Genomic DNA, 17421 nt, shown 5'->3' with positions numbered 1-17421 from the left:
GGAGGTCATGTGACCTGGACTTAGAGAATATCACTAAGTCCAGCCATGTCGACCATAAGTCTCTTATATGTGGGAACCTGGAGGTTCTGAGTGCATATGTGCGAGTATATGCGTGCTTGCGGTCATGTTGGTGTGCAACATGAGTGTGTTGGAGGCTTGACAAGGTCAGGACTCATGGAAAGAATGGAGTGGGTCATGACACATTCCGTTGGGTTATACATATATTCAGCCTGGTTCAGTACGGTGCATGTACGGTACATGAAATGATAATGAGGTTTAAGTTAGTATGTACATGGCATCAATAACTTCTGACTATTCTTCATCCTTGCAAGTCACGCTCTCAAACAGATGAGAGACAAAATTGAGACCATTGGGCTCAATCTCAATCCCAGTCTCTGTAACACCATCCAGACGGTCTCTGCAGCGCCAACGCAACATGTGCTTCAAAACTTGCATATATTTGATGTTTGAAGCAGAGAGGTGAGTTCTCTGAGCAGTTACGGTCAACTTGCTCAACAAGAATACTTGTTCAGACAATACAGACAAGGCTTGCGCAGGGAGGACGTTCATTGCAATCTGGTACAGTATTGGGTATGTATACTGATGATTCTGCCAATAAATAATAAGCACTACAGCAATGATTTGAAGAGTCTAGTACTTATGATCCAGTACTCTACCAGGTCCAAGCTACCCATTGTCTCTTGGCCAACAAAGGGCTTGTCAAGGTAGCGCTGGTACTCTTCCTGCACAATTTGTTGGTTGCACTTTTCAACCTTGAAGGGGCTTGGCCCATTGTCCCAGCTGACCGTCTCTGATGTACTAGAAGTTCTGCTGGGTTTCAGGCATATATACATTGAAATTAGTCCTATTGTCAGAGCCAACAACTACCAGAAGGTAAGCCCAACAAGCTATTGCCTAATATAGGACTTATCAGTGAGTGGGATCTAACAATGCTCAAGGCAATTGCCAGATAAGGGGTAGGACAAGACCTTAATAAGTAAAGTGCACTATGCTATTAAGATAGCAGGGCTAAAACCAAGGCAGGGACTATTACACTCAAGGTGCACCTGATTGTATGCCAAGGGTAGGTAGTGTTGGAGGGATAAGAGGTCAAGTTCTGAGGCTTAAGGCTCTCAGAACCCTCCTTATATATTCAACAGAGAAGGGGAAGAGTAATTACATGTACAAACATAACAACAAAGATAAGGTCACATGACCAGAGATAAGAAAACAAGATCACATGACTAAAGATCATGTGATGAGATTACATAATAAGCGCTCAGCGCCTAAATAGCATAAAGATGCATATATCCATAAATCTTCATGAAAATAGCGCATATATTCACTATTTCTTCGACTTAGTGGATTCTAAGGTGGTCACGCCTCTAGGGCATGACACTATTGAACTGTACTTACAAGGACAGAGGCTGCAGGCCTGGGCTGGATGCATTGGATGCATGGTGCAGATTTATGCCTGCAGTAACAACTTGCAGATATCCAGAGCTCTGGGCCTGGCCAGCTCAACAAGCCAATAATGTTGAACATGCAACAGGCAGTGGGGCCAATCTTGTTGAATTTGCAGCATCTAAGACAAAAAAGATGATTAAGTACTAATAGTATATTTAATTCAACAACACCAACTGTTCCCCAAACTCAATCCTTGGAGACAGCAAAAAAAAAATGGCACATTTATTCCTTTCCTTAGCTATATCTGCACTCAAACAAACTCCATACAACTACACCTGTTGGCAAGTGTTTGCTCATGCCAATACTGTCTATCTATGGTATACATCAGGTAGGCAAAAGACCAAGCCAGACCCTCAATCATATGGTTGCCCTGAATCAACCCCACCTGATCCCAGCTTGTGAACTTTATTCTGCAAGGCAAGCCAAGTGCAAATTGCCCATGCTTGGCCTCAGACACAACACTACTATAAGATAATGTAAATCTGTAACAGCATTGGTAGCAATATTACTTTAACTAATAATGTGGGAGAAGTCATGGGAGAAGTTGGCAGCTGGGGTGGACAATATCAGTAGTGGTTGACTACTGGTAAGATATGTGTGGGACCTGGCCAGGGAAGAGAACAGGTTGCATTGGGTTTGCATAGGGTTGTTTCCCACAGGGCATAAACAAAGCTGACTAAGATACCTGTGGCTCATGTAATCAGGTCAGGTTGTGGCAAAACCTGTAATCTGTGGTGGGCAGATGGTGCACAGGGAGACACAGAATAATCAGATTGGCCATTAACTAACAAACATCATTAGGTCACTAGGTCATAAGCAACATAATGGATGTGTCAAAAGCAACTACAAATCAAGTGGCTCTACCTCCAAACCTTCCCAATTGTTCAATATACAGTTCCCCTCAAAACCTCTTGTGTGTTGTGAAATTTTGACTTATGACGCATGTAACTTGGGAGCCAAGCGGCATAAAATAATATGAAAAATACTTTTAGAAAGCAAAGCATCATAGCTGCATAATAAGTTAGGTTACAGCATATCCAGTCTACAAAGTGAGGAGATGTGGATGAAACAATATCAAATGTACATGTAAGAGGTTATGAGGCATGGTATCATACTTCATAGGACAGAGACATTCAATAAGGAATTGGTTTGCCTTTTTTCTCCAAAACCATAGCCATATGTTCTGGCATGCTTTCAATGAGGCCCTGACAATAATCTTGTCCAAATTTGTTCCAGACAGCCTGAACTCAATCCCATAACTATAGCATCCCATTGGGCAGCTCCTCATACTTGCCAAGGTGCCTCTTGAGCTCCACCCATAGATTCTCAATGGGGTTTTGGTTGGGAGAATTTGCTGGCCACTCAAGACACTCAATTCCATGATCTTCAAGCCATTTCACAACAATTTTTTGCTTTGTGGGCACTTGCATTATCATGCATATATATCACCTTGTCCTGTTCCATCCCTAAATGCTCCAGGCTCTGCAGGAATTTGTCCTCCAAAATCTCTACATAAACTTCCTTGGTCAACAATGCTTCTATCTTGGTACCATGCCCAGTCCCTAGCCACCCCATACATCCCCAAAACATGAGTGATCCTCTGCCATGGTTGGCAGTTGGGATTGTCAGCCAGTCACTAATCCCCTCCCCTGGCCAAGCCCAGGCCCAATGAACGCTGTCCAACCACAAGCAGTTGATTTTGGTCTTGTCAGACCATGGAACATGCTGCCAGTCTGCTACAGTCCAATCCTTGTGAGCCTGAGCAAATAGAAGTTGCTCCTGTATTGTCATAACCCATATCTGGAGGGGTTATTACCATATATATCCACTGTCAAAGATATATATAGTATGTATGATGCACAGTGATATATTAATAATATAAGTTGCTGGGGGATGTTGCACTCCCCCTGCCCCCTAGCCACAGGCCAATGTTAAGGGAGCCTGCAGGCAAGGTCTGAATATGTCCTGGACACAGTCACATGACCAGTACAAGTGGTTGCATGCTGGCCCAAGCCCAAATTTGGGGGGTTGCAGGTGTAATCATGTGTTGTCAGCAGAGGAATAATAGGGCTCTATGGCTTAGTAGTCAAGCTAGTTCAATTCTGTTGTAAATTGGGGGAAAAGAGGTTGAGACTCTGGTGCTGAGCAGAGTCTGTGTTGCAAGATTCCCAATTTCCAAGCTAAGTAAAGAAGTAGCTTCTTTAGGGTTCTCTGGGTCTAGCTATCTTAAATACAATCAACTACAGATATATCCTTTCACAGTGTAAAGTGTCTTAGTAAGTATTTCTGTAAGAGCAAGAGTACTGGCTCAGGTTCCCTTTGGCAGAGATAGTTATGTAAGTTTCACTCCTAGTTGCAGGAACTAACTGGTTACTTAGTATATATCCTTCTTGAAGGATGATTGCCTTCTGTTCACTTAACCTAAGAACTCTGTATCAGGTCTACAACCTTTCCACACTATGGGTACTTGGGAGATCCACTTATACAAGTTTAAGTTATTTGAAATCTTGAGGCACAATATATCACACAGTTGAGGGGGGCAAGCCCAAACCCAAGAGTGACAGTCAACAGTAACAGTGAGGTGGAGTAAAGTGGGTGGTGCCCTCCAAGGGTATGCAAGAGTCCCTTTTATACCCTAGAGTGGCAAGGTTACTGAGTCATTCACCTAGTCAGAGTATGAGTATAACTTGCTTAGCACTGTGCTTCCTAAGACTTTGATTGGTGGGTGGGAAGGCACAGATATGACTAGGATGGAATGTGACTGCTCTTGGGTTGAACTGCAATTAGTTAAAAATAGAAACATCTAAATACATGACTCAGTCTATCAAGAAATGCTTGGCAGCCAATGAGCACTTAGAGTGAGTCATTAGTGTGAGTCATTCTGGTGGCAAGCAGAATGACTCATAAGCAGGATTTGCAGTGCCACTAGAAATTACTAGATAAGGAGAACCTTAGTAATCTCATGAGAGGTATGACTCAGCTAAGCTAGGAATAAGGTTCATTTCCCAAGTTAGAGCTAGTCATGTGATGAGCTAGATGTAAAGATATAAATATAATGACTAGTAAGGTACTTGAGCCACATAGACAGAATCTTGTGAAGCTAATATCTCTATGAGATCTTATTGTATGAGCATGTGGCAGGCAGAGTTAGAACAAGCAAAAGGAGCTCTATTGAACAATATGTAACACACACAGTCAATATGAGCATTACATAGAGTAATGGCAGGAATAATGGAAAATAGGAGACAAATGGCCATTAAATCAGAAAGTCAGATATATGCAGATTATTGTGGATGGTGAGCTGTGAATGAAATACCATGTGATACATAACAAATTCTGGCTAGTTCTATTTACCTCTGTTTATGACACCAGGTCAATGGGGTAGGCCAGGGCAACCAAAGATGTAGTCATGGGCAAGGGGGCTGTTAAGAGTTGTGTAAGTACAGGATTAAGAAAAGATTACTATATACAGAATGTATAGGAAAGTAACCAAGAGCTAGTATCAAGTATCAGAATATATGCACAGAATATATGCACAATATATGCTAGGTTTATCAGGAATAAACAACTCCTAACAAATAGTCAAGCAACTATGAAGTGCAGGTGGTTGGTTATGTATAGTACCTCAGACTAATGTTACTTAAGCCTAAGTGTTACCCCTACAAATTATAACACCAAAACTGCACTATTTTTCTAATATTTTTACTACTTTTATGGACCTTATATCTTTTGTTTTTCAATCATGTGATCTTGGTGCTTACACATGCCAAGATGCCATACTGAGATGCTGTGCCAAGGGTGCTTAGGAGAAATCCATGCTTCTGTGCAGTCCACAGTATGCTTCCCTTTTCACATGTGGCTTCTATTTTACACATGCACAGTGTCATGACCCATGCCTTTGCTGGCATGTCTCCTGACCAAGCCACCTACTAATAGGATATTCCACAGTCTTTAGAAGGCCGCATATACTCACATATATGCAGTCAGAGCTGTCATTACTCTAAGGGCTCATGACTTAGAGACTGTTGAATGCCAACTGTAAGGTTGGGTACACGCTAGTGGGCAGGCACTTGTGGCTGTACTACTACACTGGCTTATGGAATCTAACTAACTAAGGCTATCTACTAACTAAGTAAGTTGCTTAAGGCAATGACCAACTATCTACTGTCAATGCAAAGGGGCCGGAGGCCTGGAGGTGTGGTAGGTAAGGTAAGGGGTGAGTGTATCTGTTACTACTGAGGGCTGGCTACTTAGCTGGCTGGCTACCTTCTCTAATGAGTAAGAGACAAGGTAAAATCAACTTGGTGTTCCCAAGCAATTTTCCTGCTGTATATATAGACAAAGGCGCACTATCTACATGGTCTGTGTGCATGAGAAAGGAAGTACATAAAGGAAATAAGAAGCGTGCTGCGGGCTGTGCAGAAGCGTGGATTTCTTCTAAGCACCCTTGGCACGGCATCTTGGCGGGGCATTTTGGCATAGTAAGCACCAAGATCACGTGATTGAAAAAGTAAAAATAACAAGTTTGTAAAAAATAGTAAAAATATTAGAAAAATCAGGCAAATCCAATGGTATAAGTAAGGAGGTTGTAACAGAGACTGACAGTCCACCAGGGTCACATGACCTCCCCCCTCCAGTCCTTTATCAAATACTTTACTAAACTACTATGGATTTGAGGTGGGGGGGGATGACATAATCTCTTCTATAATATATTATTCAGACCTTGCCTGCAGGCTCCTATAACATTGGCCCATGGCTAGGGGGGCAGGGGAGTGCAACATCCCCCAGCAACATATATTATTCATATATCACTGTGCATCACATATACTATATATCTTTGACAGTGGATATATATGGTAATAACCTTTCCAGATATGGGTTATGACAGCAGCATTGCTGCTGTTGTTGGTGCTCTCTCTGCTTGAGGGAGCATATTGGCTACCATTGCTTGCAGTATTACATGGGTCTATGCATTGTCTTTTCAGCCACTTGCAATCCTTTGCTGCTTTGCTTTGCTTTTTCAAATGCATTGAGAAAGACAATCAACAAAAAATGGCATTGGAAGGGGACTAGGTATGTACAAGTGACCAAAACCAAAGTTGGAACAAGGATCCTGAGGACTGAAAAATTTTTTATTACAGATTCTGGTTCTTCTTGTCAAGGCGCATCAAATGGTCAAATTCCTGCCCTGCCAGCCTTGCTTGGTCAGCTTGCCCTGAGCCAGGGTCCACCCAAAAAGAGGTGACTTGTGCCACTGTAGTATAGCCTTAGATAGCAATTTGCACTGTTTAGTATGGCCTTAAGTGCCTGCCCACCAGTGTGTAACCCACCTTACAGTGCGGTTACAACAGCGCTGAATAACCTCTATGCTATTTACAGTGAGTCAATCACTAAAGTAAATTTGCAGATAAGCTGTTAAAGGCTTGTGTGTATATGTCAATATATAAGAGTAAAGTAGGATAAAAGTGGGATACATCAGAAGTGTCTTGAAAAGGATCTTTTATACCCTGAGAAGGCACACAAACAAGTATATACATGATTGATATCAAGAGGGGGTACAGGGGTTACAGGTGGCAACTGAAACACTTGAGGGAGTTAATACTTTGGTACATAGTAAATAACAACAGTCCCTGATATTTGCCCCAAGTGTTACACCCTTACAGTTTATACCACTAGAATCTCCTATTTTTTCTATTATTTTTAGTATGTTTTATGGACTCTTAATCTTTCTTTTTCAATCATGTGATCTTGGTGCTTATTATGCCAAGATGCTGTGCTGAGATGCTGCCCCAAGGGCACTTATTGCAAATCCATGCTTCTGTGCAGCCTGCAGCATGCTTCTCTTTTCACATGTAGTCTTCTTTTTCACACATGCACAGACCACTTGTAGATAGCACCTTTGTTATATATATGGAGGAAAAATTGCTTGGAGACCCCAAGTCAATTTTATCTTGTCTTTCACCACAGACAGGTCCCAGTAGCCAGCTAAGTAGCTGGACCCTGTTATGGAACAGGATAAAGTAGTAAAGAATGGCAAAGCAAACATGATGTAGCCTTGGAATTAGTGTAGACAGACACATGTAAAGCAGATAGAAATATTCCTGGAATCTTTCTGTTATTTCTATTATTTTTAATTGTGTAAATACTCAAGGTATTAAGGGAGAAACAGTCCCTTGAATGAAAAGCTTAATAGCTTGAGTCTAACTGAAAGACTGTTCTTAAGTAAGCACTCTGCTTTCCAGAAGCTGCTAACCCAAGTAGTCAAGAGGAAGGTCTGGGCCTCACTAAGAGCACAGCTTGTTTCAGCCTTTTCCTAGAGTGTCTTAGTGAGGGGAAGGATATTTTTAGAACTGGAGGCTAACTCTTATAAGGCATAGCTTTGTGAGATAGGCTCTCACTTAACTTTTCATCTCTTTTCATCTTGTCATGTACCTTACCCTACTGTATATAGTAATCACAGGCCTCTAAGGGTATAAATAACCCCTTGAACTGGCCTTTTGAATGCATCACATTTTACCATCCTCTCTCAGCCTAGTGTGAATCTTAAGAACTTCTTCTATTGATCTCTTTAAGTATCATACATAGTAAATTAGCCTAAAGGCTCTTAAGTTTGGCACATATAGCCTCTAGGATGGCCCCAACCTATACAGGGAACCTAGAATCAGCTCAAGTACAACCCTGCTAAGACTCTCTGGCAGTCTGCTAAAGTATTTGGTGCTTCCACAACACCTTTACCTCCTTGTCAGCTGTTGGAGACAGGGAAATAAATTTCCATAATTCTCAATTAAATTGCACTGAGTTCCAGAGACTGACATTTAGGTTTTGTACTACTCTGTCTGTACCTTGCATTGCCTGCTGAACAGTAATACACACATTACTAGTTATTGGTAGGGATCACCCTGATACTAACTACTCTACTCTTATAGCAAGATAACTAGTTACTTTAATATACTCTGATTACACTAGCATAGACTTCTTGTCTTACTCTTCCTTCTAAGCTTTTACCTTTTATAGTTAGATTGTTACCTTATTTGACTTTTCTCTTCTTTTGGTTACTTTCTTTCCTCTTTAGAGTATTTAGTTTTATTACCTTTTTTCCCTATCTATAACAGACCCTCAGAAGTACTTCTGTTGAGAGTTGTGTAAGTACAGGAGTAAGAAAGAATTACTATATACAAAATGTATATGGGAATAGCTAACTAATATTAGGAATCAGAATATATGCACAGAATATATGCACAATATAGGCTAGGTTATCAGGAATAACAACTCCTAACAAATAGTCTAGCAACTATCAAGTGCAGGTGGTTGGTTATGTATAGTACCTTAGACTAATGTTACTTAAGCCTAAGTGACTAAGGGTACACTGAGCAGCAAAAGTATTGCAGGTCAGGAGAGGTCCAAAGTTTACCTCCATTGCTGAGCAGCCAATTGATGAATCCCATCCAAATTATACTGACACATGTGGCCATTGTGACACTATGTTTTAGCACAAAATCTCACAAATCTATCAAGAACTAAGCTCACAGCCCCACTTTTGCTGCAATGCAACCTGCAAAACTTTTGCCAATTGTGTTGAGCATCTTACAGATCTGCACATAACTGATTATGCAGTTCAGTATAAGTTCTGGTTTTTTGCACACACATTCTCAGTAATATGGGCCATTGCTGGACAGAGTATCAGCTTGTTTCACCCATTAGGGACTGTGTAACAGAACTGTCTTCTCAGGGCCAGTAAAAGAAACTCAAAATTGCAGTTACATTAAACTCAAGGCACTGTATGGGCTGGAATTGCTATAGGGTATCTCAGGTGACTGCTTGTACCTAGTGAGACTGTCTCCAAGACCATCCCATAGCTGGAACTGGCAATATGAGTGATTGCAGTGGGTTAGGCTGTATGAGCTGAAAATTGAAATGCCACCCATAAGCTGGAATCCAAGCCAAATGACATAGAACTTCTAGCAGTAGTAGACATAGATCAAGGGGATGCTGAGATCAGTTATCTATGGCAGCAGTGATGTGTACACAAAGATAGCATGCAGTATACACAGAGATTACAGTGAATGGGTGGGGTCTCAAATTGAACATGCTCTAACTCTGTGATTGTCAATCAGGAAACAGCCAGTTCTCCATCATAAGGTGTGTCTTAGAGACACCTTCTACTGTATGAGTTTCAACCTTTTCCAATTCACAATCACAGAGTTAGAGCATGTTCAATTTGAGACCCCACCCATTCACTGTAATCTCTGTGTATACTGCATGCTATCTTTGTGTACACATCACTGCTGCCATAGATAACTGATCTCAGCATCCCCTTGATCTATGTCTACTACTGCTAGAAGTTCTATGTCATTTGGCTTGGATTCCAGCTTATGGGTGGCATTTCAATTTTCAGCTCATACAGCCTAACCCACTGCAATCACTCATATTGCCAGTTCCAACTATGGGATGGTCTTGGAGACAGTCTCACTAGGTACAAGCAGTCACCTGAGATACCCTATAGCAATTCCAGCCCATACAGTGCCTTGAGTTTAATGTAACTGCAATTTTGAGTTTCTTTTACTGGCCCTGAGAAGACAGTTCTGTTACACAGTCCCTAATGGGTGAAACAAGCTGATACTCTGTCCAGCAATGGCCCATATTACTGAGAATGTGTGTGCAAAAAACCAGAACTTATACTGAACTGCATAATCAGTTATGTGCAGATCTGTAAGATGCTCAACACAATTGGCAAAAGTTTTGCAGGTTGCATTACAGCAAAAGTGGGGCTGTGAGCTTAGTTCTTGATAGATTTGTGAGATTTTGTGCTAAAACATAGTGTCACAATAGCCACATGTGTCAGTATAATTTGGATGGGATTCATCAATTGGCTGCTCAGCAATGGAGGTAAACTTTGGACCTCTCCTGACCTGCAATACCTTTGCTGCTCAGTGTATGTACAGTGCTGTTCAAAACTGTTCACAGAGATGCTGTTTTCTTCATGAACAAGCCATTATTTCACCACTAGTGGGCGGACCAATTTGAAGTTTTACTCAGACAAGCACTATCACCTTCCCTATGTGGTGTATGTCTTTTGGTCTGATTTGGTTGAGAATTGACTGAGTAACAAACAAAATCATCAGGGTATGTCTGTGAACAGTTTTGAACAATGGGGTCTAGCCCCCCAATGATTTCATGGTGACATCAACCATGATGTCATATGATGTCATTCAATGATGTCATACTCTACTGGCAGGTTATTTAACCCCTCCCAATTGCTCTGAGTCTGCCTCAACCCTCTGCTGTCCTCTGCCTACCATGCCTAAAGGTTTGCCTCCCTCTGATGTCCAGAATGTTGTTGATAAGCTCAAAAAAGGCCTTCACTTCTCAGAAGTTCACTCTCAAACTGGTGTCAGTCCTGGAATAATTAGCAGGACAAGGGCAATGCACTGTCCTGAGCTCCCCAAGCACTCTGGTGGCCACCCTTCTAAGCTCTCACCAACCAATATTTGCCATGCCACCCACTTGTTGACTGGCCCTGCCCCCACAACCCCATGCCTAGTTGCTCAAGAGCTCTCTAGCACAAATGAGGTTGCTGTCTCAAGCCTTACTGTGCATTGGGCAGTGCAGAAAGCTGGTGTGGTGCTTTTTGTCAAGCCCAAAAAGCCAGCTATGACAAAGGAACATATCAAGGCACATTATGAATTTGCTATGGCACACCAGCACTGGACAATGGATGACTGGAAGAGGGTTCAATGGTCAGATAAGACCAAGATCAACAGATTTGGGTCAGATGGGCACTGCTATGCCTATAAAAGGGTTGGCCAGGCACCTCAGCCCCACCAGATCATCAAAACCCACAAGCATGGATGAGGCCATATCATGATTTGGGCATGCATGGGGTGGGAAGGCCCTGGTTTCATGTGCAGGATAGATGGGTCTCTCACCAAGGAACTCTATGTGGAGATCTTAGAAGATGAATTCAAGCAAACTCTGGAGTACTATGGGTTGGACATGGAGAAGGTCATATTTATGCAAGACAATGCAAGCTCCCACAAGGCCCATATTGTACAAGACTGGTTCCAAGAGAGTGGCTTAGAGGTCTTTGAGTAGCCTGCTAACTCCTCAGACCTCAATCCAGTTGAAAACTTTGGGATCAAATCAAGAGGGAGCTTTGTAGCTATGAAACCCCTGCAAGTGGGATGTTGGAATTATTGGAGAGGGTGCAGGAGATTTGGGACAAAGTTAGTGCCCAGAAGTGCCAGGATTTGATAGAGAGTATGGCTAGGAGGATTCAGGCTTGGATCAAAGCCAAAGGTGGCCCAACCAAGTATTGATATTTGCTTGACTTGTATATCCTGTAGTCCATTGTTCAAACTGTTCACAGAGAGTGTTCCTTTGTTTTGAATGTATCTTCATCAAATCTCATTCAAACTGAATAAGATAAATTGTGTTAGACAGAGAAGATGCTACCAGATTTGCCAGATGAATTTCAAACTCATCATGTGACAATTGATTGAGTAACAACTGATACAGTACAAAAGCCCCAATTCTGTGAACAGTTTTGAACAGCACTGTATACTTAAGGTCTCTGGGATAGTACCTTAGGTAAGTGGGTTACCTGACTAATGTACAGGATTTATAGGATTTGCCTAATAAGTATAGGACATATAGATGCTTAAGTAAGACTTAAGACTTATGGGGTTTACCTAAAATATATCTAGGATTTATGAGATCTTGTAGATAAAGCTATCTACAATATAGGGGGTATGGTGGATTGAAACACTATCACTCAATCACAACAATCCTTACAGTATTGTTGCACTATACTCAATGTTGAACTCAACTACTGTGACAGTCAAGGGGCACAGGGTTGCAGTAAGTACACTAATAGGTTACCCTGTGTCTGTTGGGACTGGCCTATGGTCTTAGTGTGCCAAATAACCTCCTATGCTATTTACAGTGAGTCAATCACTAAAGTAAATGCACAGATAAGCTGTTACGGGCTTGTGTGTATATGTCAATATATAAGAGTAAAAGTAGGATGCATTAGAAGCATCTTCACAGGGTCCTTTTATACCCTGAGAAGGTGCACAAACAAGTATATACATGATTGATACCAAGAGGGGGTACAGGAGGTACAGGAGGTACATGTGGCAACTGAAACACTTGAGGGAGCCAATACTTTGGTACATAGTAAACAGGCAACAGTTCCTAATATTTGCCCCAAGGCAGTATTTACTTGTGTGGGTCCTTGGATGTCCCAAGACTAAGTGTTTCATCCTTGGAGTAAACAGTCCCAAAGGTAGGATACTGCTGCATTGGGTACTTACAATAAATGAGGCATAACTCTGCCAAATGTTGTCTGTTTTGGGAGTTTGACCCAGCATTCTGGAGCGCACAAACAGCAATTTGGCAGTGTGGGATGCCCAGGTAATGGAGAAAAGGCGCATTTAGTGTGTTGGTGCTTAAATGCTGATTAAGCGCCAGAGCACTTGCCTATGTGACAGGGGGGACCCTTAATATTTCTGTGTGTAGCCACAAGATAGAATCTTCAATCATAAGTATAACAAACAGGAGAAATATTACTTGTTACTGTTTATGTACTCAGCTGAATTTATATATTTAGATGAGTGAGAAAACAGCATATATGCTAAAGATATTGCATATTAAGGGTATTCCTGAGGTTCATAGGTTTTGCAAAGGTTGCGATTGGATAGAGGGACCTTGAAAACCTCAGTTCGCATTTTTATCTTATTTCATTTACTGTAGTATTACTTGTGTAATTAATAAAATAAGTACAGATTATTGAAGAAACGTCATATCCATAACAACTTCACTCACCACACTCCAGTAGTACCCCCACTCCTCACCAGCTTAAGGCCCCTCACCAGCAATGGTAGATAGTGGATGTCTTCCCATAAGGCCTAAAGCAGTCCTATAGCTAACTCTAAGCAGTTCTAAACTGCTAATGGTCAGCCTGGCTTGGTGGTGCTGGTTGACATGCAGCTAGCAGAATCCTGATTGGGATGTCATTGCTGGTAAAATTAAATACCAAGTTCCCCCCCAGAAGTAGCACAGCCACTTGTCAAACAGCTCCACTGCTGACTCCAGTGGCTCCAACTTTGCCTCAAAACACCCCTCAACACTGCAATTGCTGCAGTCAGGCATTGTCAAGCACAGTGCCAATGTTACTTTGTCTGGGGGTATTTGCCAGCATTTACCCCTGCTGGTGGACAAGGGACAGAAAACAAACAGCTGGTTGCAAAGATTGATTGGAGTTGGCAATACTACTGTCTGCATTTGGAAAGCACCACAGTACCCAAAAGGGAAGCCAATGGTCATGGGACTGTGGGGCTATCAGCCAATCTTTAGCCCACAAAAGAGCAGGATAGCTTAGCTTCAGTGAGATCTAGTGCTGACAGGAAGACATCCATTTAGTTGTTGCCTTAAGCAACTTAGTATAGCAGTAGTTAGCCTAGATAGCTGATTGTCAGTGTTTAGTATGGCCATAAGCACCTGCCACTAGCAAGTACCCAACCTTACAGTTGGTGTACAACACCAGGGCAATGTTTGCCCCAAGGCAGTATTTACCTATGTGGGTCCTTGGATGTCCCAAGGCTAAGTGTTTCATCCTTGGAGTAAACAGTCCGAAAGGTATAATACTTTGGAATTGGGTACTTACAGTAAATAGGGCATAACTCTGCCAAATGTTATGCGTTCTGAGTGTTTGAGCTGTCGTGTTGGAGCGCACAAACAGGCGCACCTAGGCGCAAGCGATTTGGCAGTGTGGGATGCCTGGGTGATGGAGAAAGGTGCAATTAGTGCATCAGTCCTTAAGCACTGATTAAGCTCCACAACACTTGCCTATGCAACAGGGGGGACCCTGAATATTTCTGTGTGTAGCCACAAGATAGAATGTTATATAATAAATACCTCAAACAAAGAAAATATTGCTAGCTACTGTTTATCTACTCAGCTGAATTTATGTACATTAAAATGAGTGAGAAAACAGTACATGTGCAGAAGATATTGCATATTGAGGGTATTCCTGAGGCTTATAGGTTTTGTAAAAGCTGCAATTGGAAAGAGGGACCTTGAAAACCTTAGTTTGCATCTTTATCTCACTTTATTTACTGTAGTATTACTTGTGTAAATAATGAAATAAGTACAGATTAATGGAGAAATGCCATATTTGAGACAGGGGATAGGGGCAGTGCAAACAAAAAGTAGCCCCCCCAATCCTCAATCCTCTGCACTCTCCCACCTCCATAAACCTCCTCCCCACTCACTGCTTCAACATCCCTGCTGAGAATGTGTTATCACACCCCAGACCCTTGCAGGAAGGCAAGGGCTGTGCCAATGCACCTCTTGAGCTCAAGAAGAAACCCAGTTGCAAGAGAGGTGCAGTGATGTGGACAAGCAGCAAGTACATACACTTGTATTGCAAGATCTTGGTGATATGCTGTCATGACCCAACTGTAATGTTGGTCACATGCTAGTGGCAGGTGCTTAAGGCTGTACTAAACAAGGCAATTGTCTAACTAAGGCTATACTACTGTATCTAAGACATGTAAGGCATTGACTAACTAGCTACTGGTGATGGTGAGGGGCCTTAGGCTGGTATGGTGCAGTGTACTACTGGTGCAGTGTGAGTTAGGTACTTCTGAAGGACCCAGCTACTTAGCTGGCTACTGGTAACCTGTCTGGTGTGAGAGACAAGGTAAAATTAACTTGGGGTCTCCAAGCAATTTCCCTGCTGTATATATAACAAAAGAATTGTCTACAGGGTGGTCTGTGCATGTGAGAAAGAAGTAGGAGAAGTGTGCTGCAGGCTGTGCAGAAGTGTGGATTTGCAATAAGCACCCTTGGCATGGCATCTCAGCACGGCATCATGGCATAGTAAGCACCAAGGTCATGTGATTCAAAAAACAAGGATAAAGAGTCTGTAAAAAATACTAAAAATATCAGAAAGAAGAGGCAATCCCAGTGGTAAAATTATCAGGGGTGTAACATTGCCCCCCCCTTTAAAGGCTCTTGGGGGAGTCACAAGCCTTTTGAGTCTAGCTTGGTTGAACTGCTTGATCTTGTCCTGGCTATGTTCCAGTAGTTCCTCTGGTTCCCATGAGTTGCCTTCCAGTCTGTATCCCTTCCATTTGATCAGGTAAAACCATTTTCCCTTCTGTCTTTTTGAATCAATGATTTGCTTGACCTCAAATTCTTCTTCCCCTTCTATTGTTTCAGGAGGGGGTTGATCTGGGAAAGGTTGGCTTGGAGATTTGTGAGATTTAGACAATAATCTCACATAGAAAACATTGTGGATCTTAAGGGTTTCTGGGAGTTTCAGATGATAAGTGTGGCTTGAGATCTTTTCTGAGATTTCAAAAGGGCCCAGGCACTTAGGATCTAGCTTGTTTGAGTTGGATTGGAGTTAGATGTTTTTTCTGTCCAGCCAGACTTTTTTGCCTATTGAGTATCCCAGAATGGTTCCTTTGTTCCCTGCCATTTTTTCCTTAGATAGCCCAAGGGCTGCTTTGGCCTCCTTCTGTTCTTGCAACAGGCAATTTGCTATGTTGTCTGCTTCTGGGATGCTTACAGGAATGTTTGAGGGGTTCATGGCTGGTGTTCTGCCAAAGACTAGCTTGAAGGGAGTTTTTTCTGTGGCAGAGTGTTTGGAATTGTTGTAAGCAAATTCTGACAAGGGGAGCCATTTTGCCCAATTGCTGTGATCTGCCATTACATAGGACCTAAGGTAGAACTCTATGAATTGATTTACCTGTTTGGTCTGACCATCTGATTTGGGGTGATAAGCTGAGGAGAACCTTGGTTTGCTTCCCAACCATTTGTATAGGGCCTTGAGGAATTTTCCAGTGAAGGTCATCCCTATATCTGATACTGTTTTAATTGGCAATCTGTGAACCTTCCAGATATTGTTGACAAAGATTTCTGCTAATCCTTTCACTGTGACCTTCTTGGGAGTTGGGATGAAGTGTCCCATTTTGGAAAAGGAGTCAATCACCACAAGTATTGCATTGAATCCTTGTGATTTGGGGAAGCCTGTTATAAAGTTGTAGGATATTGTGTGGAACAGATATGGAGGTACTTCTAGGGGTTTTAGGGATATGGTTCCAGAGTAGGCCTTTTGATTTGCCTGGCAGGTTGGGCAGCATTCCAACCACTCCTTGGCTGATGATTTCATCCCAGGCCACCAGTAGTTATGGCTTAATAGTTCCAGGGTTCTTTGCTGGCCCAGGTGACCTACAAGGGGGGAGTCATGGAATTCCCTCAGGAGGTGTTCCTTCAGGGTCTCTGAGGCAGGGACTACTGTTTTCCTGTGGTACTATAACAAATCCTCTTCCCAATTGTAATCTCTGTAGGCCCTTCTTATTGACAGGGGGGCATTATCTGCATCTTCTGTGAGGAACCAAACAATAGGTTCTAGTGATGGGTCTTCCCTAAGGGTCACTTGGATTTCCTCAGTGACTGCCAGTTCTTCCTCTGATGTACCCATATTGGCAAAGATCTCAGGTGGCAATATGATTTCTGGTTCCTGTGCAGCATCAGCATAGTCTGATCTCTTGGATAGTGAATATGGCTTTCCCAATTGTTTCCCTGGGCAGTTGTGGATCTCAAAATTGAAGTTGCTCAGGAAAATTCACCAACAGGTGTGTCTCCAATTGAAGGTTCAAGCCTGCATCCAGTATTCCAGGTTCCTGTGATCTGTAAATACCTGGATAGGCTCATCTGTTGCTTTTAGGAAGATACACCACTCCTCCAATGCCTTGATGATTGCCAGAAGCTCTTTATTGTGGGTGTCATAGTTTGCTTCAGCTCCTGAGAACAATTTTGACATATAGACAATGAGATGTCATTGGTTGTCTCCCCCTTGTTGGCTGAAGATAGTGCCCATAGCAACTCCAGAAGCATCCATTTCCAGTTAGTAAGGCAGATCTGGGTTGGAATGGATGAGTACCA

At 42.3% G+C, this 17421-nt stretch overlaps 3 protein-coding genes across 3 annotated transcripts; 1 reads left to right on the top strand and 2 right to left on the bottom strand.

Moving 5' to 3' along the window:
- Positions 1–2726: 2726 nt before the first annotated feature.
- RhiXN_07119 (Transposable element Tcb2 transposase) lies at positions 2727–3057 on the bottom strand (the record flags this gene model as incomplete). Its single annotated transcript, XM_043326935.1, has 2 exons — positions 2727–2879; positions 2917–3057. 2 exons carry the CDS (start codon positions 3055–3057, stop codon positions 2727–2729), a joined length of 294 nt encoding a protein of 97 aa, XP_043185407.1.
- A 7707-nt stretch (positions 3058–10764) lies between these two features.
- On the top strand, positions 10765–11319 carry RhiXN_07118 (Transposase; the record flags this gene model as incomplete). The annotated part of the gene is made up of 1 exon (XM_043326934.1): positions 10765–11319. One exon carries the CDS (start codon positions 10765–10767, stop codon positions 11317–11319), a length of 555 nt encoding a protein of 184 aa, XP_043185406.1.
- Positions 11320–15370: 4051 nt separating this feature from the next.
- Positions 15371–17299, bottom strand: RhiXN_07117 (Retrotransposable element Tf2 protein; the record flags this gene model as incomplete). The annotated part of the gene is made up of 4 exons (XM_043326933.1): positions 15371–15856; positions 15905–16778; positions 16839–16996; positions 17177–17299. 4 exons carry the CDS (start codon positions 17297–17299, stop codon positions 15371–15373), a joined length of 1641 nt encoding a protein of 546 aa, XP_043185405.1.
- Positions 17300–17421: the final 122 nt, after the last annotated feature.

Source organism: Rhizoctonia solani, chromosome 13 (assembly GCF_016906535.1).
Source record: "Rhizoctonia solani chromosome 13, complete sequence".
In the NCBI taxonomy this organism is placed as follows: Eukaryota; Fungi; Basidiomycota; class Agaricomycetes; order Cantharellales; family Ceratobasidiaceae; genus Rhizoctonia; species Rhizoctonia solani.
The sequence above is the reverse complement of the archived record's forward strand: the minus strand, read 5'-3'. Positions and strand labels throughout refer to the sequence as shown.